The 26,849-nt window shown below is 28.7% G+C and overlaps 2 protein-coding genes across 5 annotated transcripts in view; one reads left to right on the top strand and one right to left on the bottom strand.

Annotated features, from left to right (window-relative positions):
• Nucleotides 1–8,928: 8,928 nt before the first annotated feature.
• Nucleotides 8,929–26,849, bottom strand: part of LOC126840831 (uncharacterized) — a 56,437-nt gene continuing 38,516 nt past the window's right edge. The window contains exon 4 of the mRNA XM_050576794.1: nucleotides 8,929–10,332. Coding sequence (XP_050432751.1) covers nucleotides 10,040–10,332 — 293 coding nt within the window. The 3' untranslated portion in view covers nucleotides 8,929–10,039. The remainder of the gene's footprint in view (nucleotides 10,333–26,849) is intronic.
• On the top strand, nucleotides 13,159–25,452 carry LOC126840830 (prostatic acid phosphatase-like). 4 transcript variants are annotated; one of them, XM_050576790.1, is made up of 10 exons: nucleotides 13,159–13,248; nucleotides 14,092–14,207; nucleotides 16,003–16,101; nucleotides 16,802–17,041; nucleotides 19,032–19,226; nucleotides 19,729–19,852; nucleotides 20,711–20,922; nucleotides 22,952–23,123; nucleotides 23,685–23,792; nucleotides 24,424–25,452. In XM_050576790.1, exons 2-10 carry the CDS (start codon nucleotides 14,106–14,108, stop codon nucleotides 24,450–24,452), a joined length of 1,281 nt encoding a protein of 426 aa, XP_050432747.1. In that variant the 5' UTR covers nucleotides 13,159–13,248; nucleotides 14,092–14,105; the 3' UTR covers nucleotides 24,453–25,452. The 4 variants fall into 4 exon arrangements, with proteins under 4 accessions (XP_050432747.1, XP_050432748.1, XP_050432749.1 ...); XM_050576791.1 differs by lacking the exon at nucleotides 13,159–13,248 and adding an exon at nucleotides 13,305–13,463; XM_050576792.1 differs by lacking the exon at nucleotides 13,159–13,248 and adding an exon at nucleotides 13,557–13,579.

The raw sequence follows: 26,849 nt of genomic DNA on the forward strand, positions 1-26,849 counted from the left end.
ATTTTTATTAATCGTTCGTACACCTAATATAACACCGGCACTCAAAATATTTATCAAAAAAAAAGAATATTTTAGGTTATACGATATTTTTAACCACTCATTTTTTTCATTATATGATTTCTTTTTTAAAAACAAAATCATTAATACAGGACGAAATATTGAATAGAGCAAAAAGTCCTTGGGAGGATAAAACTTTCTTGGATTTTCTGGTAGACTGTCGCTCGTCTTGTGTATGAAAATAAATTGAGGTTATTTTTATCCTATAACGTTACTTGTAATTTAGGTAATTGACATGTTATTTTTTAATTTAATATGTGAAAATTGTAACCAGAACGGTGGATTGGAAAGAGAAAGGCGTGATCAACTTTATGTACAATTATTATAGTTTTAATCGAAAATAATTAAAAATATTATACTGATAACAAAAAATTAACATAGTCGCAGTAATTTTATTTTAGCGTGGCAGGCTAATATAGAGAAAAATAAATGTTTTTTTTAAATCCGATCACTTGGATTTGACCTTAGATATATTGAAAAAAGCTGGTATTTTAAACAATCTAATAATTTTTTTAAGTAATCGATAACAAAAAATAAATTCTTAAATAAACTACATTTTTATCAACATTTAGTTGATAACAAAGAAAAATGTATTTGCGCTACTTTACTCAAATCATTAGCAGTTTGTTATAAATTATGTTAGGTACCTATTATTTTTTGAAATATCAGCTAGTTTGAAAAAAAAAAATGACAGTTTATTTTTAAATATTAATATTATTCAAATGTAATTTCACGGGAAAAATACATAGTTGGGCGTTTAGTTGAAATAACTGATTATGTAACCAACTAAAAAATCTGGTTGCCACCATATATTATATTAGTTAGGTATATTTTTAGTTAAACCGACTACATATTTTTTTCGTGTTATTGTATGTAAATTTTAAAACATTTCTCAAAAATTAATTTTACCAATGTTACTAACGCTATAAAAAAACTTAGTACTTCGTGACATCTGGTATAATTTTTTATGAAGTAGACTGAACACTATAGTCACTTATGTGTAATAGGTTTGTACCTAAATAAGTACTATATAAAGTGAAATGTCGGCCGACCAAGACCATTACAGATAATAAGTCTAATACTAGATTAGTTTATAAGTAGCACGTGCATGCGATATTAAATTTATTAAATGTAAACGACCTCTTAATTTAAAATTGAAATAAACATGTATTGTAATTTTTTAAATTTGTACAGACGAGATTCGCAGCCAGTATTTTAAGGTTATCATTTTGTTTAAAAAATGTATTACATAATAATTAGAGATAATTTTTAGTTTCTGTATATTTTTGTACATAATTCATCAAGTGGAATCAAATAATTAGGTAATGTTGAAATAAGTATTATTAAAAAATACAATAATTAACGTTCAGTTTTTAGTTTGACAGTTTATGACTAGGGTTTGTATTCAAATCAAATAATTGTATAGTACATTTTGAAAAAGTTTAATTATTATTTAAATTCGATTAGTTTGAATAATTATTAGTCGTACTGTACTATCCAAAAATTCCCATCACTAGACTCTACGCCTTTGGGTTACTATATATATATATATATATATATATAATATTATATAAATAAAAACTCTGAGGCAATAAACATTTCAAAATATTTTTTTGCTCGAACTCGATAAATGAACGAAACTGAAATGAAAATTAAAGACGATTTAATATGCTTTAAATATGATGACATTTGTGATTATTCGTTATGCGAGCACTTCGTTTTAAAGAAATTCCGAAAATATAAATAAATATTTTCCCATAGTAGAAAGAGAATAAAACTATATTAATATATCACTATTAATAAATTATGTATTTATCATGTTAGAATGAAAACGGCTTAGTTTAGTATGATCATAAAATAATTCGTACAACTACACTATATAAATATTTAATGGGTGTAATTTCAAACATAAAGTTGGCAGGTGACACTAATATCGCAAAATTAAAATGTATTAAAATTTGCTTATGAGACTATAACGTGTTACCTGAAATTGGCATTGCTTCAACATTGCAGCATACCAATTATTTATCTTACAAGTTTGTTTACCCAAAATAATGATGGAGATAATTGATTTCTTGAAAATAATAATTGTTACTGGAACGTCGTAGTTCTTTCGATCACTTTTTTTACGGTTATTAAATGTACTAGTAGGGTTTAATTATTTTGTGTCTAATACTGTCTAATTACTGACAATTTTTTATAATATGTATTGGCACAATATGACACATTGACATACCATAAAAATTTAATCGAAGCGTTTTATACTATAAGATATACAAACAATACATGTTGTTTAATTTATATACAATTGTTAATTCTTTTACTTTATAATTGCGTAATTAAATATAAGTTATAGTTTAAACGTTATAACGATAAGAAGTTTTAAAATGCATAAAAACATTTAATATCGCAATAATATTGCTATTTTAACAATTATCGTTGTAAAGAAATTATTTAACCATATTCGATTATATAACAATAAATTGGTAAATACACTATACAATTTGGTTTTATAAAGCTAATATAAGTACCGTAATGGATTCATAAAGAGTCAAAGAATAAAATGGCTAGGGCATGTTATGCGGCGTAACACAGATGCATTAACAAGGTAGTATTAAATTGGAAGCCGGAAGGAAGAAGGCCACGGGGTCGTCCTCGGAAAAGATGGATGGATGTCGTGGAAAAAGATTTGGAGGACCTTGGAGCACAGAATTGGAGGGAGATCGTGCAGGATCGAGATAAGTGGGGTGATTTAGTGATGGCGGCAAAAACTCTTGGAGAGTTATGAAGGCCGGAAGAAGAAGAAGAAGAAGTACCGTAATTGTATTAGCTATATGCATAGAACCTTTAGAAGCAAAAAAAAAAATTCTGGATTTCCGCTTTTTTTAAATTATAAATAACAAGTACAATTTTTTTCATTTATATTTAAAACATATAATATTAAATATCATTGACGTTTGTATTTTATTTAAAATAAAGTTAAGTTTATAGAATTGTCGAATACATTAAGTTTTTTAATTAAATTATATGCATGTACCGTTAATTTGTTTGGATTTAATTTTTGAGGTTTTTATTTTTCAAAATTAAGTTACTATAATTTAATGTGTGTGAATATATAAAACTTTATTTTTATTTTTTGAATAGTATTAAAAATTGAATTGCATGTTTATAAGTTAACATGATTAGTGTTGTTAAATTGTCATTTAAATAACGTCTAGCCTAACGCACACTTATTACCGCTGGAGTACATTAAAATAGTATTGGTTGAGTACTATTTTGTTAACAAAATACAATAATATGACCTATATCAGTTCAAGTGCTATTATTTTTGACATTTATTAAGTATAGAAATCTTAACTTCCCTGTCCGTTTTTTAATAATATTTTGTGCTTCAATAAAAATTCCAAAGTTGAACGTTATAGTGCTATATATTTTTAGTTTAGTACCATTAAAATACTTTGGATGCTTAATTTTGTTGGATATCACAAAACTATGAAGTAGTATATATACATAAATATTATATATAAGCATGCCACATAATATATAAAAACACTCAAATTCGAGGCAAAGCACTTTTAACGACAGTCCAATGTCTACGCTCAAAACGACAGTAGTTTACATTGTAAACATTCGAATTATTATACTATTTTAAACCAATTTCAATCGCTTGTCAATGGCGTAATGATCCATATTGCTGTCTGAACTGGGTGAACTATTAAAATAATAAGCAAGTCCGATATGTATAGTTATTAACGACAACTTATAATTATTCAGTCGATGGTAAATGCTACAGTTCATTAAAATTCTTATTTATTTGATAACTCTCGTGGAATTATTTGCGATTTTTATTAATTTAAATATGATTTATAGCTTATTTATAATATATTATTTTATAAAAATATAATGTGTTTTGGTAATAACCCTAAACATTTTGTCGAACGAATTGATTTGTTTAATATTATTGCAAAATATTTTAAATACTATCACTGGTTAAATTAGGATTCGTTATGAAGATTTTAGCGGATATATAAATTCAGATTTAAGCGGGATACTATTCATTTTAAAATGTTAAATAGTGTTTAAGAAATAATGTATTTAAATAGGGACAATTTGGATTAGATGAAAGGAAAACGGAAGAAATTAAGACAATAACATTATTACAGTCACTTAATCGTTGACCAAACTCATTCACAAATCTAAAACAAAATCTAATCACAAACACATTGACTGGGCGATAAAATCACTTTCAAATGAACGCTTCGATGTGAAATGTAAACATGCCCAAACCATCTCAGTCTGTAGAATTGTAGATAGTAAAAAATATTATGATCAGTTATATATTATATTCAATCAATGACAAGCAATGCAAATACATATTGACCATACAAATAATACCAGAGCTTATCATCCGTCATTGTATTTACTTATATAAAACTAATCGATCACGTATGTTTATAAATATCCCTTTTGACTGGGTATGGGTAGTGTGTAAAAAAATAATATTTTAGTATCGCAAAATGTTTATGGTAAATATAGCCGAGTAGGATAAAATCCAAAAACCGACAAAAATAGTTTATAAAACTGAAATGCTTATCCAAATTTTAGAATTTGAGATTTTCCAAGCTCAAAACACGATGTGGATCAAATAAATTTTTGGTAAGTATATGATAATTTTTTTTCCAAGTGAAATAATAATTATTATAACGTTTTTGGGACCCTGAACTGATAGGAACTTTTTTGTTGGCAGAAATTGATACGTCCTTTTCTCAACTTTCGGGAAAATAAAAAGATTAATGGATACTAAAATTCTAAAACTGTTTTATTGTTTCTTCAAATTTTAGGTATAAATATATTGCTTATGATACCAGCAATTTAAAACTGAACTAAAAATTGATTGTTGGTTAGTATACATATTTTATACATAGTGCTAACAGATTTCATGTTACACCTGACTTCTTTTCGATGATATACAACAATTTTTCAAAAATGACCTATATAAAATAGTTTTGATTTTTATAAATCAATAATACTTTAAAGTTTTTGTTTATTTTTTAGTCAGAAATGAGAATTGGAGGGTAACTTTTAAAACTTAAATGGTAACGTGTACAGTTTTTAGTCATTACTTTTAAAGTTTAGTAAAATTTAGGACAGTAGGTGTCTGATGGAGTGCGGTTGAGTAATGTAAACAGACAAAAAATTTACTACACTCCACCTTTCTTCCCGTCATACATTTTAACCCTAATAACTTTAAAAGCAATACCTCGAAACTAGTTATCGACCAATAAAAATGTCAGCAAATTATTCTTAATTTAAAATTCAAAAAAGTTACGTATCAACTTTTGCCATCTTACCATAGATTTTTATTTGCGATTTATTCGAATAAAATATTATCTTCTCTGTACAATTACGACGTTATTAGATTTGGTTTTCAGATTCTATTTGTTATTTAATTCTACCGAACTCCGACAGCAGCGGACGGCCCACTCGATTGTTCTCAGATTCGGGCAAATAGTCAGGCGGAGACAATTTGATGGACATGGAAGATGTAAGTACACTATTGTGAGAAAAGTGACATTACTCGGTTGGGTTGGAAGCGTAGACACAGGATTAACCACGTGACATCACACAGGCTAGGTAGGTGGTATAGCGGGAAACCGTGTGGGGCAACACAGCAGAGTGAATTGTGTTCAATATAATTTTGTAATTGTGTTAAGATCTACTCGGTTCGGTGTAACACGAGTGGGCTATACGTCGAGCCTTGTATATAATGTAATACCTTACCGTGGATTGAGTTAAAAGCAATGGGGTTAAGCCGGTTTTAGTTTTAGACACTTGTGGAAAATCGAAGGAGCTCGCCTGACTGGTTACACGACATTATAATGTTATTATAATGCTGACACGTTTGGTTTACCTGCTGGCGGAGCCGATGTTCGAAATATTTTTTTATTATCTCCGTTACCTTAGACATTTTTTTTAGTCCACTTAACTCTTTTCCCCCTCACACTATACAACGAACGTGACTTGATTTTAGCTTTACGAATTTATAACAGTGTCTTCTCCCGCTATATGGAGAAATCATATTATTTTTCCACCTATTTGTTTTGCGCAGTAAACTCGCCCGAAAGAAGACAAGTCGTGTACCGCAAAAAGCATTTTAGCTGCACATGTTTAAATATATAACATTACTATAATAAAGGCTGCACCTTTTTTTACTTTGTCTTTATACGCACACACAGACCACAGTGTTTTATTACATAAACAAACTAATTTCTACCCGGGTTCAAACTTTTAATTATATTTTTTTTTTGGTTTCAAAATTGTTTTGCCCTCAATCACAATTGTGTAAGTAAAAAAAATGTCCATCAATCATAACACCGCGAGATTCAAGGGTCTAAAAAAGACATTTATTGTTTTTATTAAAATGGAAATTTTGTGGTATTTTGAGAATATTATAAAATCATATTTATGAGTATTTTTCTAATTGGAAAAGAAATGAACAGTTTCCTATTTTGTATGGCCTCGACTCACTCCTAATCTTAACTCCTTAATCTTCTGTATAATTTCGTCGCTATATTTAAAACTATGGACAGGGTTAGTTCCGTTAAATAAATTTGTTTAGAAGAAAGTTTTATAGATGCTTCTAATAATAAAAGGAATACACATATATTAACTATCCTAATTAAGGAGGAAATTAATTAGGTTATTAGTTAAAATTCGTAAATCTGGAAAACACAAATATAAATAAAAAATGTATTAAAAAGTTTTCGTGGGTCTATAAAGTTTAGAGGAAATAACAAAAAAAAAAAAGTTTCATTTTAAAACCAATATTTATTCAGCATGTTAAAGTAAAAATCAATGAACTTGTTTTTACATTTTATTGGCTTTTACAAAAACATTAACACTTATTTTTCACTTGCCAATTTTGGATTTATTAAGTGTTTCGGTATAATATGCAATTTTTGACATCATTTTAGTTTAAAACTAAACGATTTTTGTACATTTTTTTATACAAAATCGAGCAGTTTTTAAGGGTATTTTTTAATTTAACTAGACTATCAGTTTAGAAACAAACAAAACTAACTTAACAGTTAACTATTTTTTTTTTATTATTTTGCTTTATTATTAATTATTTTCAATATTTTGCGACTTTGTTTTAAAATAACCGTAGTAACCATCTAGCCAACTGTGTTTGAAGACATAACCTTATTGGCTACAACTATTTTTAGAAAAATGAGAGCTGTCCGAAAAGTCGTGTACGATTTTCTCGAGAAGCTAAATTAGAATCGTTAAATTTGATCGCACCCTAATGACACACAGACCTCTTTAACGACTGCTTGCCGGGCCTCCAAACTTATAATCGGTAAATTTAGCAACGCCAGCAGATCACTATAAACTTCTTATTGTATAAAACGGCACTGCCGTTATCATTTGGACGGGATGTCCATAATAATTGTATTTTTTCTGTAATTCGTATAGACGGTTTTATTCCAAACGATTAATCATTTAACATATTGGAACATAAATTGTCATCGATATGAGCTTTTACTTGATTCTAAAATGTATAATTGTAATTGTACTTCGCGGGAGTATAGTATTATCTTGTGTACTGTTTTCATGTCTCATTATTATGTAGCCTAGATTAGCGGTATTAAACAAATGCTGTAGGTGAGTTGCGGCCCGGCAGTTTTCGATGGACGTGCAACCTTTTTTATCTTGAAACTTTTATCGCCAATTTAGTTATACAGGTGATTTTTTAAAAGAGATCCACTCAATATCCTATAGGATTTAATTAGTTTAACTACATTTCACCAGACGCGACGTTCGGGGGGAACGTCGCGATTAATAATATAGTCTGGCGACTATATTATAGTACAATAAAATGTTGCATACAGACCAATGATCGTGTCGACTACCATTATTTATTAAAACCATCAACCTATGTTTATTTATTTTGTCTATAATATTTATCTTGTATTTGATTTAAACTTGTTATAATTATAAACAGCATGTCACCAAACATAGTGTCGAATGCGTTGCAGATGTGCGAGCCAACGAACAATGTCGGTCAGAAAAAACTAGGCCTCTGGCTGGTTTCGTGTACTTCGTTACAAGTTTTGTATGAGGTTAGGTGGAAACGGAAACGTTTCCAGTGACCTGGTCGTCCAGCCTGTTGACACGAGGTTGGCTGAGGAACGGGGTTGTGTTCAGGCGGTACGAAACCCTCCATCGAGGATTCTGCCACGTTTAAAGCCAGGCTCGCAAGCTTCAAGGCTGTATCCAAGCTTTTAAGAAAAAAACAGGTATCTCGGCTCTGTTTTATGGTAGAGGATTTTATTCAGAGTTTTAACATACCACCAGTGAGCATGTGAGTTGTGTGCGCAGTTAACTTACACATTTTTGATGATTAGATTGGTAGTACTACGTTCGAATTATTAAATTGTAATTTGTAAGATTTATCATATTATTTCAATAATATAATGCTAATAAATACATTTTTTATTAATTATTTACATATTTTATGAATTTATTTAAAATAAATATATGTATATTTTTAAACTCATCTTGGAACTTGCTTCTTAATTTGGCGTACAGAAAATCTGTGTAGTGTATTTTCCGATCAACTAATTAAAAATTGTTACTAAAATGTCCACAAGAAAATAATTTATATACATATCATTTTACTATTTAACATTTGAGTTTTATACAAAATAAATACCTAAATCAAAAATCAATTACAAAACGTAAATTAACGTAACTAAAACTATTGTACTAACTAACTCTAAACTCGTAAGATAAATAATTTACGTTAATATTTGTATTACATAATGCAAGCTAAAAAAACAATAACATTTGGTAACTAAATAATTATACAATATATAGTTTAATGTGAATTGTTTGTAGCTAGGTAAAAGACTGCACGAGCTAAAGTAAAATAAACAATAATAACGAAAAGTAAAAGCTTAACAACACGCATGTTAGGTACACATTAGTTTTTATATTGAAATGAAAAATTGAGGTTATAAAAACAAAACGAGTTTATTTGTACAGCGTCATTTTTTACAGTTAACATAATATAATAAACAGTGCACTGTATATTGTGTCCAAACGAAAAATTGTTATTTCTTCTTATAGCGCCGGACAATATTAGACGGTGCCCTTGTATCAAGATGATTATTTATTTGTTTATTACACAGCCATTTAAACATTATGATATTAATGTCTATTGAATAAACGTCAATAAACGCAATGTTTGTAAAAATTGTTTCTTTTTTTTAATGTTTTAAATGGACTTAAGTATAAAGCATTGTTGTAAGTTATACATTAAAGGTTATTGTTACGATTATGATTCACATAATTTTTTACTAACTTTGAAGTCAGAATTCAATAGAAATGATTTTTTTTTATAATTTGATTTAAAACTCTTGAACTTTGAACTATTTAGCCAGAAGAATTGACTTTTTTATGTAAAATTGTTTTTATTGTTAACATATTTTTTTTTTTGTAATCAGATATGAATTTTAGTCTACATTCTATTGTGATCAGACTGTTTAGTGTTTTTCATTATATTTAACAGGTTTTGATGACACATCTTAAATTTATTGTTTTTATCTGATTGGTGCTTAAAGGCACCTAATTAAATATGTGGTAGTTTTCTGTGTGTATCGTGTATTCTAAGTGTATTTCAACTGATAACACTGACTATTAAATAAAATGATAAGAAATCCAAAATATTTTGAACAAACAAAGAAACGTACAAGATGACTATTGGTAAAATATTATACAAACAGATATTGCAATCGTGGGTCAATATATACAATACAATGTGTGTACACATAATGGCATTAGGGCTACCTGACAAACCGGAAAATCGATACCGTTTTTAAATGACCCACGCCACTTTGGTGGGCCTGTCCGTGGACAAATGACTGGGCCCGATCACGCTGACCGAAGCCATTGGCCCGCTGTGGGCCTCCGGCCCGGGTCAATCGGGGTCGTACTTGCAGTCTATGCGCACTAGAGCGGCAGTGGCCATCAGCGTGACCACCGTTAGCGATATGAGTATGGCGGCCAGCACAGCAATCTGGCCACTCCGGAACAGCGACCTGGCTGACACGTACAGCAGGGCGGCGTGCAGCAGACAAGCGACCAGCCACAGCGAGGTAAGCGTCGCCGCCGACCGGACGGTGGGCCCCAAGAACCGGAACGGCTGTAACCGCGGGTTACACTGGACTGACCGGTAACCGCTGAAACCGTGGCTCGTGTAGATGCTGGCGGCTGAAAAATATTCATTAAGATAAGATTTTGTTGATGTACATAAAAGTCTAAATTAACATAATGTGAAAAGAAAAACAATTAATTTTAATAACCACTTTCGTCATCTCCAACGTAATTATTATAATACAATAGGTACTGTGGTAAGCTAATAACCGTTTTCGTTGATACTTAAAACTAATAACACACAAAAAAAAGTCCTAAAATTACACGATAAGTACAATAGAACCCCACGGAAAAATAAGGGAGCGTTTCAAAATTCATAAGCTCATAAGCTCATAACTTCATACATTTTGCTCGAGCGTTCAAAAATTAGTATGCGTAATATAATTTAAATTATAATAGGAATATTATATTTTAATTAGAACAATTTTTCTCTAATTACCATATTATATAAAAATTAGGAAGTCCTAAAACTACATCTGAAACGCGAATTAAAAAAATTATTTCTACCCTTTCTGGGAGAAAGGGTTAATGATTTTTTCTCTGGTTTTCGAAGGCGCTCACAGGTGGAATTTCAGGGGACCTAATTTACATTAAAAATTAAAAACACTATTATTAATGTGTATTTCAAAAATAATATTATCATAAGCAAATCGTATAGATATTATATCATATTGCATTTTTACTCTTACTAACTAATTGAACACACGATTTTGGGATATTGGATACATTTTTTTAATGTATCCAAAATTAGTTATTGCGTTCCGTTATTAGACCAATGTGTAATTTTTTTAGGATGTTTTAATAGACTTTGAACATATTAATAATATAGTATAAACAGTGAAAAACATGTATGAATGGGTATTATTGTTATCTAACAGTACACACCGGTAAATTATCCAAACTATTTCGGAATGAACACCTTAAAAGGAAATATACAGTGATTGACGGAGAGGAGTTGTGATGACAACATAGGATCTTGATAAGTTGTTAAGCTACGAATAAGAACCACAAGAACGAATAAGAATTGTCCTGCGCCAATTCTGATAACGGCAGAAATCATTAATTTCGAAACAGATTTTTGCCAAAATATTATTTATAATTGTGATGTATATGCACAGACAATTCAATAATATCAGTCTGACCTGCGCGGAAAAAGAGTTTATATTGTATACTAAAATTAAATCTATACACAACTTTTCACACACGTCCAAGCGCAGAACGACGAAATCAAATTATATACCCGAAAAATAAAACAATTTCGGGTTTCAAGGACACGTTTCGTGTATAATAAAATGTGCATCCTCTTTCGTTGAATATTTGTTAAAAATATTATTAAGAAACCCTTTGAAAATAATCAATCAATCGTGTAAATAAAAATGTTGTTAGCGTAAAAATATATAGACAGTAAAAAACTATATTTATTAAAAAAAAAAAATTGTAAGTCAACAATAATTATCATTGATGCCGTTAATCGTTCGGTAAAACGATGATAATCATTGCATTGGTTTAGGTTTAATGCTTTTTTGGCACATTTATAATATGGGGTAATCAATTCGGCTAGATTCGACTGCGTTGTCATTAATGGATAAAACTGTTATGCCAAAATATAAACGCGGTTCGCAATAAGAAGGCTCACTCAATAGATGACAAATGTAATATATTACCGTCAAAGTAAACCGTAACGGTGATTAGTTTTTAAATTATTTTTTATTACTAAATCAACATGTATCATTATCAGTTTGTTTTTCTATTGCTATAATGACATTCATAACATCGCGAATAGGTGATTAATAAAAAAAAACAAACATCAACAATGGAAAATCGTTATGAATAAATTATTATTAAAAATTAGTAAACGCAGTAATAGAAGTTTTTTAAACTATTATTGTCCGATCCTGTTTTTTTTTCCTTAATCTTACTTCCTGAAAATATTCCCCTAAAGCGATTATTTGGTGCGGGCATGACGTTTAGTGCTGCTACAGTACTTAAATATATAATAAATCATTTTTTTTGTGGCACGACTGTCTCTGGCTTCATAGAAAACGACCAATTTAAGTTTTAATCACAAAAAAAAATTGACCGTCAAGTTTCTAAAGTACGATAAATGAAGTACACCAATATTTTTATAAAGTAGAATAAAAAATTGCCACCTTTAAGCGTCTGTGTTTTTGTAAATAATAATAGGAAATAATAATTTTTTTTTGTTTGACAGCATAATATATTTTCATTAGTGTAACACTGTAACATTATAATTATAGTTTATTAAAGCTTGTTGAAATTTCAACGTTTTTTTTTTTACTTAATTTGATTAAGACACATTAGAGGCACGTGCCCGTTCTTTTATGCTTGGTGTAAGCTGGATTTTTTAAAAAATTATTTAGCAAAATTTATCATTTGTGTATTGTGTACAGGTACTATTCGTCTGTTTTTGGCCATATCACATGTATTTCCCGGTTTTATATTTTGTAGCAGTACCTACATCAGTCGTGTGTAAACAAATGTCAATATCTCGACTATTTAAGTTTAATCAAGACTTATGTATTTATATAGAGTCAATGTGATCGGTGTTAGCGGATAGACAGACTGAAAACATGGTATTTTTTTCTTTGTGCATAATATTAATATTGATTATTATGATCGTTATTAAGTTGTATACGATAATAGTAATTATACGACAACGATATAATAACAAAAAAAACAAGTTATTGCGATTCACACTTTGTTTGGTAAATATGTAATTATAATAATCAGCGTTTAAGTGTATGTTTATAACGTCCATTTTAAATAATTATTATATAGCCATTTCCCATAGCATTTAGATGATAATATATGTCGTTGTTTTGAATATATAAGTACATTTTTTTATTGATCTCTGATCGACCACTTTGACTGTTGCCTTGGTCTCGAAATTGTATCTTTTGGACTAGTATAATAGCAGTTGGCTTGTTGTATAAGCGGAAATCCGCATCACTGGTATTGTGCCTAATAAGTGTTTTTTTTTTAAATTTTATCTATTTTTTTTTTAGCAAAAGTAAAACGGAACGAAGAAAAATTGTATATTTTGCCCATTTCTGGAAACTTATTTTTCATTTGGTTATTTTTGTAGACAATAGTGAAAACAATTTTAACGTGTTTTGGGCATCGACAAAACCAAAGAATTCATTGTTTTTATTTACGCCTCGCCTTGGGTTGTACATTTTATTTGTAAACTCAATACTTTACCAATTTAGTAGATGTCGTTTTTAGGTTAATGTTTACATTAATAAATTAAAAGGTCTCAAAAAGCCTATTGAAATTCACCAAGGTATGCAAGTTGGGAAAAACGCTTTGTACCCTTAGCCTTTTTAATATTGGTTGATCTTTTCGTTAGTTAATATTTGTCCTGACTAACATTCCATAAGCGGAAACCGGATTGAATCGGAATTATGGCTAAGATTTTTTTTTTTTAACTAGAGAATACAATGTTATAAAATTGAAGACAACGGTTAGTGGCTTAAGATACTTCGGGCATAATTCTATTGTTATTTGTTGTTATCTAAAACGAAACTGTACCGATGAAAATAGTATAAATGAACGTTGAAATTCTAAAGCAAACTGATAATAGATAGGCGTGGGTTCAACAAATGTATATCTCTAATGTTCAGCGTGATAAAGGCATCCTATATAGAAATGCTGTCACACATTATCAACAGTGACTGCCTTGCGCTACTGTATCGCCAAGTTATTAGTTTGCAATCTACAAAACTTATAGAATGTTCTCGTCATAACTATAGATTTTTTTTTTTTTAATATGCCTATTATTTTAAAACTGTTTAGCTAAACACGCAAAAATGAATAAATTCGTTTCGATAGTATTAGGATTATGTGTTGTTGACGTTTGGGGTTTTGATCCTTTGGAATCCAAGTACGGACAGCTCGTGTTTTCTTCCGTGGTAAGTATTCTGATTATTTTGAATTTATCTATTTTTTTTTTTTTTGTAAATAAAATGTACATAATTGTTACCTATTTTTATTTGAGAGCGGTCGCACGCATACATGTTTTAATAGTCCTGCTCCAATGGAAAAGCTACCTCTAGAAAATGTGGATATGGATTTCTTTCAATTGAAAACCAATTTGTGTGCAATTCGTATCGAACGCTGAACTTATGGTCCTTTAAGAATGGAAAGATAAATAATAATAATAGTTATTAATCTTACCAGAACTGTAAGAAATTTATCGCAACCTTCACGACCATTCACGTCCATTGTTTTTGTTTTGATCACATTCAAAATATTTGTTTGGAGACAATTAAATCTATGATGTATTATTATAACTTTTCATTGTACGAACCCAAAGCAGTATCGCCATCTATTTTCATTTCATTACTTAATATATACTAGATATCGTATGTTGTGCTGACAATTTCTTCATACACTCTTTACTCGACCGATGTTTAAGAACAGTGGCTTATACGTGGATTTTGTTTCAATTTTTTTAACAAATTCAACTTTCGAAATTTAAACTTTACTTGTTGCTTACATTGTTACAGTTGTGGTTTTAGTAAAAAAAAGTCAAACTGATTAGTGGTTTTCATTATACAAGACTGTTATTGGCGTTTTTACGTGTTTAGCATATAGTTTTTACATAATATATAAATAAAACAAAGAACATTTTCACATATTTTATTCTGTCGTGGAAAATTAAACGTGAAAGCTGAGCGTAACGAGTTCCGTCGATTAATATGAAAACAGAAAAAATGCAAAACGTTACGCAGATATTCGTACTATGGATCACATAAAAGCTGCACACAATTAATCAAATTTATTTTCCCTTTGAGTTTGGACGACATTTATCGATGCTAGTTTTCACTTATAAAATATTCTGTGACCTAAATATTGATTAATATGTCAACCCATTTTTTTCAACTTGGGCGTTATGTGCTAAATATTGTTAAAACATTTAACTCGGTCGATATATTTTATGTTGTCTATATTTTTACGACCGTTCAATTAATCTAAAATAAATATATATAAAATGAGTATTTACAAGACTCTTTATTGCTTAAAAACAGTTTATTTTTGTTGAGATAATTCTTTTTTGCGTTATTATTCCTCGAAGGTTCAATAATTTAAAAAAATATTACTGCTGGACTTGGGTTTGTGCATTTAAAGGTAGTCCTTTAAACTCGAGTATTTTAGATTGATTGTATATAATATTATTAGCACGTAAAAGATAATGATGATACTTATTAATCTACACAATATATTAGTCTTGTAATAAACACAATGAACACGGAATAAAATTTAAAATTAGGAAATGTTAATTTATTTGATAGTGTATCCGGTAACATTGTAGTGTCAACGATACTATGTAAGTCCAGTTAATCTTTTGGCATTGGATAGATTTGGTGTAAAATTCTTAGAATCGGGATTTAAACTTTTTAATTAACAACAAATTAAAAATAAGCGATCCGTTAACACTAACCCCTCCGATGGTTATTGCGAAAGTTTACGGTTTTATTGCTTTGATCTTGGAACGGATGACCGACTTAAAGGTTTTTGGGTAAAATAGGTTTGTCGAGTAATCGATAATAATTACATTTTTACTAGCTTATCGATATCACCCCGAAATCCAGTAAATGATTTGTTATTTATGTATAACACTTATTTTAATTATGTTTTTAGTTAATACCGACGTTAGTGCGAGCCCATAAGGTTTAATTATATTATATTTTTGTTTTACTATAGATTTACAGACATGGAGATCGAGCGATTTATGGTTCTTATGCAAATGACATTTGGGCTGACGAAAAGTATTGGCCGATGGGTTTCGGACAACTAACTGATGTGAGTTGCATTTTAAATGTAAAATTAAAAATACAAAATCTGTAACTATATATAGTTTAAGGCTATATTTAATGCAACTATATTGTTTAAGGCGTTAGTTTTGAGATTACGGCTTACTCATATTTGTGTTTTAATGTTTGTTCTGTTGAATGGATTTGGCCACGACAGGATTTTTAAAAAAGTTATAATATATTCTCGATGTTTCTCAATTTCAAGAACCTTGAACATTTTTCAAACTAGAATTTTATAAAAAAAAGAACCTAAAGGTCAACATGGTCACACATATGATATCTTGCTTTTTTTAATCACAACATCGTATTTAGTTAATCACATATTTACAAGTAAAACAAAGTCTAAATATTACAGATTATAGTGTGATTGTAGTAGACACTAACACTTTGGTTTGAAGTACAAAATAAAATAAATATTTATCGTTGTGTTATTCGAAGATAATAAACATTCTATTAGAATACCAAAATCAGTTATTCTAAGAAAAGAAAAGAATTCTTTTTCCGATTGCGATTTACCAATTTTAATCATCTCGAGTCAAGTAGGTATAAGTTTCAGTAAATGCATAAGTTTAAACAAGGAATATATAAGAGAATACTCCCCCTTCGGGTGTTTGAGATTTGAGATTGATATTATTTTGTTTATTTCATAATACTACTTTTTGTAACCTTTTTATCTTTTCTCCGTTTAGATCGGCATTAATCAACATTTGGAATTGGGAAAATGGCTGAAAGAACGTTATAGCGATTTTCTACCTGACCGGTATTCACCCGAAGACATATACGTGCGGTGTACCGATGTCGATAGGACCATAGTCAGTGCCTTGGCAAACCTGAAGGGCATGTATCCGCCTATTCAAGGACAAGAAGGTCGAGCGGAAAACTTTAGTCAAATTGTTCCCGTGCACACAGTAGCCGAGGGACAGGATAAAGTGCGTAAAACAAGTTTACCAATAACTTGTATATTATAATATATTCGGCAAACAACAATTTTTTACACCAACAAACGACCATGCCAAATTTGTTCTAAATGTTCGGTGCCTTTTCAAAAAAAAGGCAAATAAATCTAATTTAAATTTAAATATAAATTAAAAATTAATTTAGCGTGAAATCTGCTAAATATTTATAAGTGAAAACTTGTAAAGAGATTTTTTTTTTTGGTATTGTTAGTCTTTACTTAAACGTTTTGAATATCATTATTACCATAATAATATAGCGTTACTCTTGTGAGATGTTATTCTATTATACAAAATCATTACTGTATAAAATAGTATATATATAGCGTCGCGTTCAATCGAAACTAGTTATTAGATATAAAAATAAAAGACAGATTACATTTTACATTACTTCGTGAAAGTTTAAATTTCATTTGCGCCGAAAGTTTAAAAACAATTTCAGTTTCAGCGATCATAAAAAAAAAAGTAATTTCAAAATATATTGGAGTTTATTTTTACAATTGTTACTTACACAGTACTCGAATAATATCTTCGAAAAATAAATTGTTTTGGAATAAAATATATTATGACCGGTTTGTTATTGATGGTATAAAAAGTCTTTATTTCAGGAATTGTTATCAAAATTGGCCAAATTGAAAATTTTTATAAAATTGTATTTTTACATTTCATCAATATAGTACTAACTGAATATGCGTAGACAATGTCTATGTGTATTAGTGCTGATAAATTCAAAGCTAGAAACAATTTTAGTAAATCAGGAGCGCAAATGATTCATGTGACCTCGACACTTCTTGTCGATTAAAATAGCAGATATTTTTTTAAATCGCTCAATGGCTCCAGGCAGGCATTGATCGATACCGAAATGTTTGATAATATTATATTATTAGCAGCGTAATTAAGCAGTCATTAAACTCAGTCCAAACGGTCAATGCGAATTAACATATTTATTTACATAGTTAAGTATGATTCAACGGCATTCAAAAAAAAATACATGTCAAAAGTCGAGACAAATGATGAAACTTAAAGAACTGGAAAATAACTGGGATCTAAATACGATCTTTAAGTCAAGGTTTAAAGTCTAGTCTTTAAAGTATACCTAGTGGAATCTATTGTTTAACGTAGGTATAAAGAACATATAGATACAACTGGTTATTTCATCAATTACATCACAAATACTATCATTATATAATCAATTTTACACTCAACTTTTTATTTTTTAAAAATGACACATAATAATATACTATTTTACAGATTTTTGTAAATTAAAAAAAAAAAACATGTCATTAAAAATTATAATTTTTTTCTCCGATAACTAAAGCCGTAGGAACTTGAAAGTATAGTTAATTTATAATGTAAAACTTATTTCAATCTATTTTTGAATACAGAATAGTCGTAAAGATATAACGTACAAAAATTAGAATAATTGCAATACTTAATTTTACACAAAATAATAATAAAACAAAACAGGCATTGTGATAACTAGTGTTTTTTTTCCCAATAAACGATTATAAAACCTTTTAGATTATAAAAACAAGTTAACGTTTTGTAAAATGAAGGTTTGGACTTAGGTAAGTATGATATGTAAACGAAACGTCAGTGCGCTAACTCGAGTACTATTGTTCGATTCAACAAAATCTTGAGCTATCATATTATAGTAATATGCAAGTCCAGACATTAAAGTGTAAAATTAATATTTTTATAGCGTGAAAACGTTTAAAAATTATTTTGTCTTCTACATATGAAGCTGACAATGTATTAATTTTACAAAGATGTGCCTTTTTTTGGCCCTTAACAGTTTCATAAAATGTTCACTCTATTTTAAATATACTATCTTTTTATTTTTGGACCGTAGGGGAATTTTACGTCCAATGGTTAGGTACACGTGAAAACTGTACGTTTACATTTACCAAAAAATAAGCGACTGTTGTTTGTAAGAGTGATATGAATAGTTTGATTTTGTTTTTAGCTGTATTCTCTGGATTCTTGTCCCAGGTACGACGAAGAAATGCTAAAGCTACATAACGATGTTGATCTACATAAGTTTTATCGTCAATACGATGGCGTTTTCCAGTACATCAGACAAAAATCGGGACTTTTGTTGTATACAAATTTTGTAGAATCCAACATCACCAACATGCTGTACGATGCACTTTTAATAGAGGTAAATGTGCGCTGGTGTATTATAATATAATAACACGTGGGTGGTTTGTGCGTTTTACGTTTTTGACGTTCATAATATACGTCTGTCGTCTGTTGTTAACATAATATAACCACAACACACCATTTTTTATTTTATATACACAGATATATTATACAGGGACAACAAAAGATTAAATATTTTGATCGTATTAAACTAATTATTATTTGTTCTTAATACTACAGTTTAAAAATAAACGGTTATCTTGACTTTAAACATTATATTATAATATTATTATCGATAATATGGAAATATACTGTTAAAATGGAACCGATTAAAAAATAATAAATACAAACGAAGAGTGTAAATCAGAGAACTAAATTTTGTTGTAATCGTTAGTTTAGAAATTAAGTTTTCCAAATGATTGGACGATTAATTAAAACTTTATAATTTGTGATATTTCTTTTTTTTAAACAATGGTACTAACATTATATTATCAACTAAGGTTTTTTTTTTATTAATTTAGTCTTTATACAACTATACACTGCCAGAATGGACTAAACAAATTTATCCAGAGCCATTGGAGACAATTGTTATCAAAAATTTCGAATTGAGTACATATAATACTGTGTTGAAAAAGCTAAGATCGGGTAAGTAAACTATGTTATTGGTTTTGATATATTTTATATTGTATTATGAAATAACGGAAAATTAAAACCAGCTTCAACCGAGTCTTATATTTATCGTTATTTGTGTCGAGTTTTTTTTTAAAACAAAATTTGCTATAGACTCTTAAAAGCTAAAAGACCGGCTATAAAATTTGTTATTTGTCCACTTTAAGAAAGATTAATGATCCGTTCAAATGTTTAGAAAATAGCTTCTGAGTAAATGTTGATTTAATTTATCGAAAAATAAAATGGATTTTTAAAATCTGTAGCAACAATTTACTGACTATTTATATGAACACATTATTGTACTGTTCTTATTATTATAATTTTGTTGACAGTTACAAAAATACAAATTAATAGAGTTTAACGTTAAGTGCAGTGTTCTAGTTATATCAACAAATATTATATTTGTTATGTCAATAATTTTAAGACAAATTATGAGGTATTGGGCGTGTTTGAACTTTAGTGATATATTTTGTTGTTTGGTTTTTCAGACATTTTGTTAAGTATTTGATATAGGTGAATATTATACTATATAATATACAACGTAATAGATTTTATATTCGATTTTTATTGGATTTTATAAATGAGGCAAATATGAGGTTTAATAATTCTTGTTCCAGTGCGAACCGTTAGCTGGTCGCGATAGTATTCCACAATAGATAAGAGTAACACATTGGCTTATCTACTGTACGTCTGTACCTGTGTTTTATTCTGGTATATTGTTCCAATAGAATTGCCTAGATTTTTTTAATTTGTTTTTTTTTTTTATTAATATAAACTTTCGGTAATGACATAAATCAGGATTTATAACTAACACCAATGTTATATTGTTTGAAGGCCCTTTACTTAAAGAAATCGTGACGCATATGTATGAAAAGGCAAACGGTATGTTGACTCCGGATAGAAAACTATGGGTTTATTCGAATCACGACTTCATTATTGCAAGCTTACTCAACACAATGAACATCTATAACCATCAACTTGTACCATACGCCGCATGTGTCATGATAGAACTAAGGCGCAACTCGAATTACAATTATGTCGTCATTGTAAGTATATATTTGTTTAAATTATGAAAATTTTATTATATAGCTATTATAATGCAAGTGCACCAAAAGTAAAAATAACAACAGCTCCATAAACCATACAAATTTTAGCAAACATAAGTAGTGTTAGGTATATAGTGTTTCATTTTCTTTATTGTTAGATTACCTACTATTTGTTTTTAAGCATTTTAAAGTTATTACTTTTTAGTTATAATGCATAAAAAAAATGTTAACTTTTTACGCTTCTGTTCTAGTCTAAAAGTACTTAATCAGTGAGTTCATATCCAAACATTTCATATAGATGTCTCTGTCGCTTTTTATTTTTAAAAACTATGAGTTTTGTATTAAAAAAAAAAAACGTACGTTAATAAACTTAAATTAATCTTTTTAAAAAAAGGAAAATTTTCAGATCAGGTTGAAATTTAAATTTGTTTTTATGATTCTTTTTTATTTTTGGCAATTTCAACTGAAATGTCACAGTCACATTCTGTACAATAATATTAAAAATAATCGTTTTGAATCGAGCCAGCGGACCGCTACAGTTATCAGCTTACACTACACTCGAGTTTATGGGCATATTATTCTAATAAATCCTTATTAGTATTGTTAATGTATGACCTGGTGTACAATCTCGCATGCGTTGCATAAACCCTAACGAGCATGTCTTAGCTAAAATATATACTATAGCGTTTATCCAATTAGCTGTAATCACAGACCCGACAACGTAGAGGTTTAACTTGGAAATTTCTGTTTTCTTAATAATTTTGTTTGCAAATTGACGGGAATAAACAGGGTGATTTATTAAGGATAAGACACAAGACAGAAACTAAATTTCTCTTAAAATAATTAAAATTTTGTAGTTTTTCTTTTTTAACCCGCTTTTGTTTATGTAATTTTATAATATATTATATAAAATGACTAAGTATTTCCAGTTTTTAGTATTTTTTAGAGCTATATCAACTTTTGAAACTTAAATAGTAGCGTATAAATTGAATTAACTTTATAAATTAAGAATAATTTATTGAAATTTTGTCGGATCGATATACAGTTTTTAATAATGGTTTTAAAGTTAGTAAAGTTTAAAATTTAGAACGGGAGTTGGAGTGCAATTGAGTAATGTGCACAGATAAAAATAACTCTACACTCCACCCTTCCTACCGTTCTAAATTATAAGCTTAAATAACTCTAATACCATTTAATCAAAACTGGTTATCGACCAGTAAAAAATGTCAGCGAATTATTCTTAATTTAAAAATTTAATAAAATATGTATATGTTATGAATTAAATTTCAAAAGTTGTCAGAGCTCTAGAAAATACTAAATAAGATAAAAAATTGATTGTTGCCTATTATTGTAAAACAACATAAACTAAAGGGGAAAACTTAAAAATTTTAATTATTTTAAGAGAAAATTAGTGTCTTATCCTTAATGTATCACCCTGTATTTGTATCATAGGTGGTAATCGAAAATGTTTTAAATCGACTAGGCTTATAGGTTAGAGACTAGAAATGTATCGATATATTATATTTCTTTGGCTGTCGGCTGTCGCCACAAAGAAGATTAGGAAGGTAGGTAGACTATAATGTCTCTATCGGGTGTCGTCCGGTAATAATAAAAATCTATTGTGCCATTTGTGTTATACGTGTCGTGCGTGACAATAATAAACGACTCGAGGGATTTGTACCTCTCTCTATTTTGACCGTACACGCGGATTCTCGCGGTTGGTGTTTGAACGGTAAATTTTAATTTCAAAAGAGCCCTCTCGGGCTCAAGTTTCCAAATCGAATCAAACAGACGTCGAATTTCGGGTTATTAGATTATTTACCTACGAATTTCCCGATATACACCCACGGCGGTTCATTTATATAATAACATAACGATAATATTCAATTAAATACCGTCTGGAATCGTCCGAATTGCGTGCACGTGTTCGAATACTATTTGCTAGGCTCGTAATTATTGCAGCAATTGTGTCTGTAATCAATTTTTTTAACCGTAAACTGTCAAAAAGGAAGTGTTTTTTGTTTTGCAGGTATCCTACCGGAATGACACACAACGCCGACCGTATTTGCTGCACGTGCCCGGTTGCGATGCAGTGGACTGTGATTTGCATACCTTTATAGATGTGCTGACTCCCGTCTTGTCAGTGGACAGGGATTTCGAATGTTTTCCCGAACACGCCAGTGACTTTTTAGAACTATGGTGTAAGTAAAACACCAAATGATATTGAAAAATGCTCGAAATTCTTCTGTCAAAAATCATTATTATATAAAACATGTCCTTATTGCCCTATTAACCGCACCGAAGTAGAAAATAGAAATATGTGTTTTTTTTCTCCAAAAGTTTGGTCCTGACAAAAGAAATAGGATTTTTTTTTTATAAAAACGAGTCTGTTCGATAAAAATACACTACAATGGGGTCGGGGCGGTTACTATAGCTGTTGTTTAGAGGTGGTTATAAATTTGAAAAAAAACAAACAAAAATTACTTTCAAGAAAAATGTTTCGAAGCGAAATTTATGGATCTATCGATAGAAAACGTTTACTATTATTACAAGTAATGTAACATAATTATATAATAAAAAATATTAGAATACATAATACACAATCGTATTGGGTATATATAGATAGCTTTTATTAGTTTCCTTACTATGCACTAGGAAAAAGGGAATACATTTATGATTTCCAGAAAATGGCTGAACTCGCATATAAATTATTGTTTCTTCTTTTCTATAAAACACAATAATCTTGTTTGTTTTTTTTCCAGTTTATTTTTCGACTGTTATTTTGATCGCAGTTGTCTTGACATTGTTTTCTTACATGGCGTCCGATAAAATAGCGTTTTGTTTTAAAAGGAGAACCGACTATATAACTTGTAAGTATATTTCTAAACAACTAAAGTTAGTTAAGATGTAAAAAAATACAAATTTATTATACACCTATTAATTTTATTCGAGTACATAATTAAATATAAATAGGAAAAAAAATAAACACGATAAATTATGTTAAAAACACAATACATTTTTTTATTAAATTATTATTTTATAATAATTACAAAAATTACGACAAAAAAAAATGCTGCAAATTAAGAATTCCTGCAATTTATATCAAACTCATTCAGTGTCAAACCGCTATTAAGTTGACATTTATTTACAGTACCTATACTAATTTGTTTTACTACCACAACGAGTATTTTAGCATTCTATAGAATGCTTATTAAAAAAAAATAATAATAATAAAAATAATATTTTTAGGTTGATTCTGTCATAGTGTCAAATAGTTAAAGAAAAGAATAGCATTCATTACGATCCGGACATTGACGGACAATTACTAATTATTAAAATAAGTATAAGTATTGTAAAAATGTCTAAAATAAAGGAGAAAAAAAAAGTATTATAAATACATATTTTATAAATTGATTCGTTTTTAGTTATATTTTTTTATACACCGCTTTAGTTTTCATACTTTATTTATTTATTTTTATTTTTTATTATTAATACCCGCAGCATCTGAGGCTATTGGGTCACAGGTTTAATTACATTTGGATTACAAGGATACAATAAAATTAGTTATAGCTATTTACTACTTTATTTGTTAAACAGAAAACTATATATTTAATGTAATTAATAGTTAAAGAAAAAAATAAAACTTGGGGTTTTCAATTATTACTAACGTTAATTTTTGTATGTGTTATTAAAAACTAGTTGTATTTTTCATACATATTTTTTATGTTCGTTATTATATTTTCTACTAATTTTCGCTAGCCTAGATATTTATAATAATACATTAGTCCATTAGGTTTTCTGGTTTATGTTATTCTCGTTTATTGAATTTGATGCATTGTTTTGTATTTGCAAATTATAATTATTATTGTTACTTTTGCTTACCGAAATAAAATAATATTATTTCGCTCATTGCTTGTTGTTGTCTATTTTCAATTTACTATTATAATTATTATTACTACCGAGGCAGTTAGTTAAACGCCATTAGTCTTCTTCTCGCCATACCACTTTGTTGCTTAAAATCTGTTTTCCGAGTCCAGCTATATTGATTTTTTACACAATAACTTGTTGTTGTTTCATTATTCTAGATTATATTCAACCATATTTTATATTTTACTATACTTTTTAGTTATTTTTCCATACATTTTGTCATTACCATTATTATTGTTTTTTAAAAATATATGTTCAAATCAAACTTATTAAATTACTAGGCTTTTCTTGGGATAATCTTTAATTTATAAATAGAAGTACTAGTTTTTATACTTCTTAGTGTACCTATATATATTTCTGTGGCTTGGAGCAAGAAGTGCCAATGTTAATTTTGTGCATAAACGAGTTAGTCCGCTAATTGCAAAATTTGAATCATTCTTTATATACTGTGAAAAAATCACACTCTAAAACCAAAAAATGAATTACTCATGAAGAGTTTGATAAAAAAATTAACATAGAGCTTAATGGAAAATAAAAACTTCAAAGCTCATTTTCCGAAAGTTGCAAAAAGTGACATTGGCCCTTCTTGCTCCAAGCCACATTATTACAGATATTTACATTATTATAGATATTTTTGTTATGTATATTGTTATTATATACAATAAAATAAATTTAACAATTACTAATTTGTTTGTTTTGATATTTTATGTTTATTGTCAACCTTGACAGTTGGGTTTGATTTGAATGTTTTGTAAGTCGGTAAACAAAGGATCACTGATAAACGATTCCCTTTTGAGAATTTAAGCTTAATTTAACCCAAAATAAGCCATAAATATCCGAGTGTCCGTTATTTACTATTCGCTTAACAGATCAATATTTATGTGGCTTAGTGCAAAAGTAACTGATGCTATATTTTTTATTAAAACATACTGGAATGCAAAAAGGATTACAAAGGGCTTTTAAATAAATATTTCTGTACCTATACAATAGTTGAAATACCATAATACGATTTTAAAATAATTTAAGCATTAACATTTAACAAACCTTAGTTTTCTATTAAAGTAATATATTTCTGGTACAATTCGTAAATTAATACTTGTATTTTTGTAAATAATAAACAATATATAAGCACCATTATCGTCATAAAATAAGTGACCATTTTTCGCTTGTATAGTGCTTTTATTAATAAAATTGCTTATGTGAATTAAAAACCTAAAAACTTTATGATAATGTTTGATACATTTGAATTTAACTTGCCACAGTTATAATTTTAAAGTAACATTAGTGGTCCTATTCCATTAAGCTGTATTCCACAAAATTATAATAAACTCTATGTATGATTTATGTACAATTATATTTATATAATATTGTGTAATAATGAAAAGTCTAGCTATCTGAATTTTTGCTAAGTAGTTTACAAATGGTGTTTTTATAAATTTACATAAAATGAAGATAAAATTCGCAGAACAACATGAGCATCCCAATTTATAAAATAAATACAAAATATCAAACAATTTTCAACTAAGCCTAAATAATGTAAATACGACGTAAACAAAATATACTGGCTGGTGTTCAATTCTGTCTTAGGTGTTCTTATATATATTTCAAGTAGTCATTTCGGGTTTATTGGTTAAGATTAGTTTAAAGAAACGATAAAAAAAAAGATATATTGTGCACTACTCAACAAAGTTTGATAACCTATTAAGTGTGCCGCTAATTAAAGTTTTTAAATTATAATTGTATTACATTTTTGCAATTTGTAAAACAATTTTATCATGGTATGGTCCACTTTACTCAGACTATATATTACCTTCTCAACTTTGTATCCAAGTTCAGTCATTCATTTACTTATTTCTCAACCAGTTTATTATTTTACGAAATAAACCAATTGTGGGGATTTTTTAAATTACTAAACATACAAAGATTAAATCTGTTTATCCGAAACCTATGTAATGTAAACAAATTTAATTTAAAACTAAATAAAACCGTTTAAGAAATTG

Source organism: Adelges cooleyi, unplaced genomic scaffold (assembly GCF_023614345.1).
Source record: "Adelges cooleyi isolate 19-005CV unplaced genomic scaffold, UGA_ACOO_1.1 ACOO_flye_CR_arks_rails_tigmint_CR_PRNA_376, whole genome shotgun sequence".
In the NCBI taxonomy this organism is placed as follows: Eukaryota; Metazoa; Arthropoda; class Insecta; order Hemiptera; family Adelgidae; genus Adelges; species Adelges cooleyi.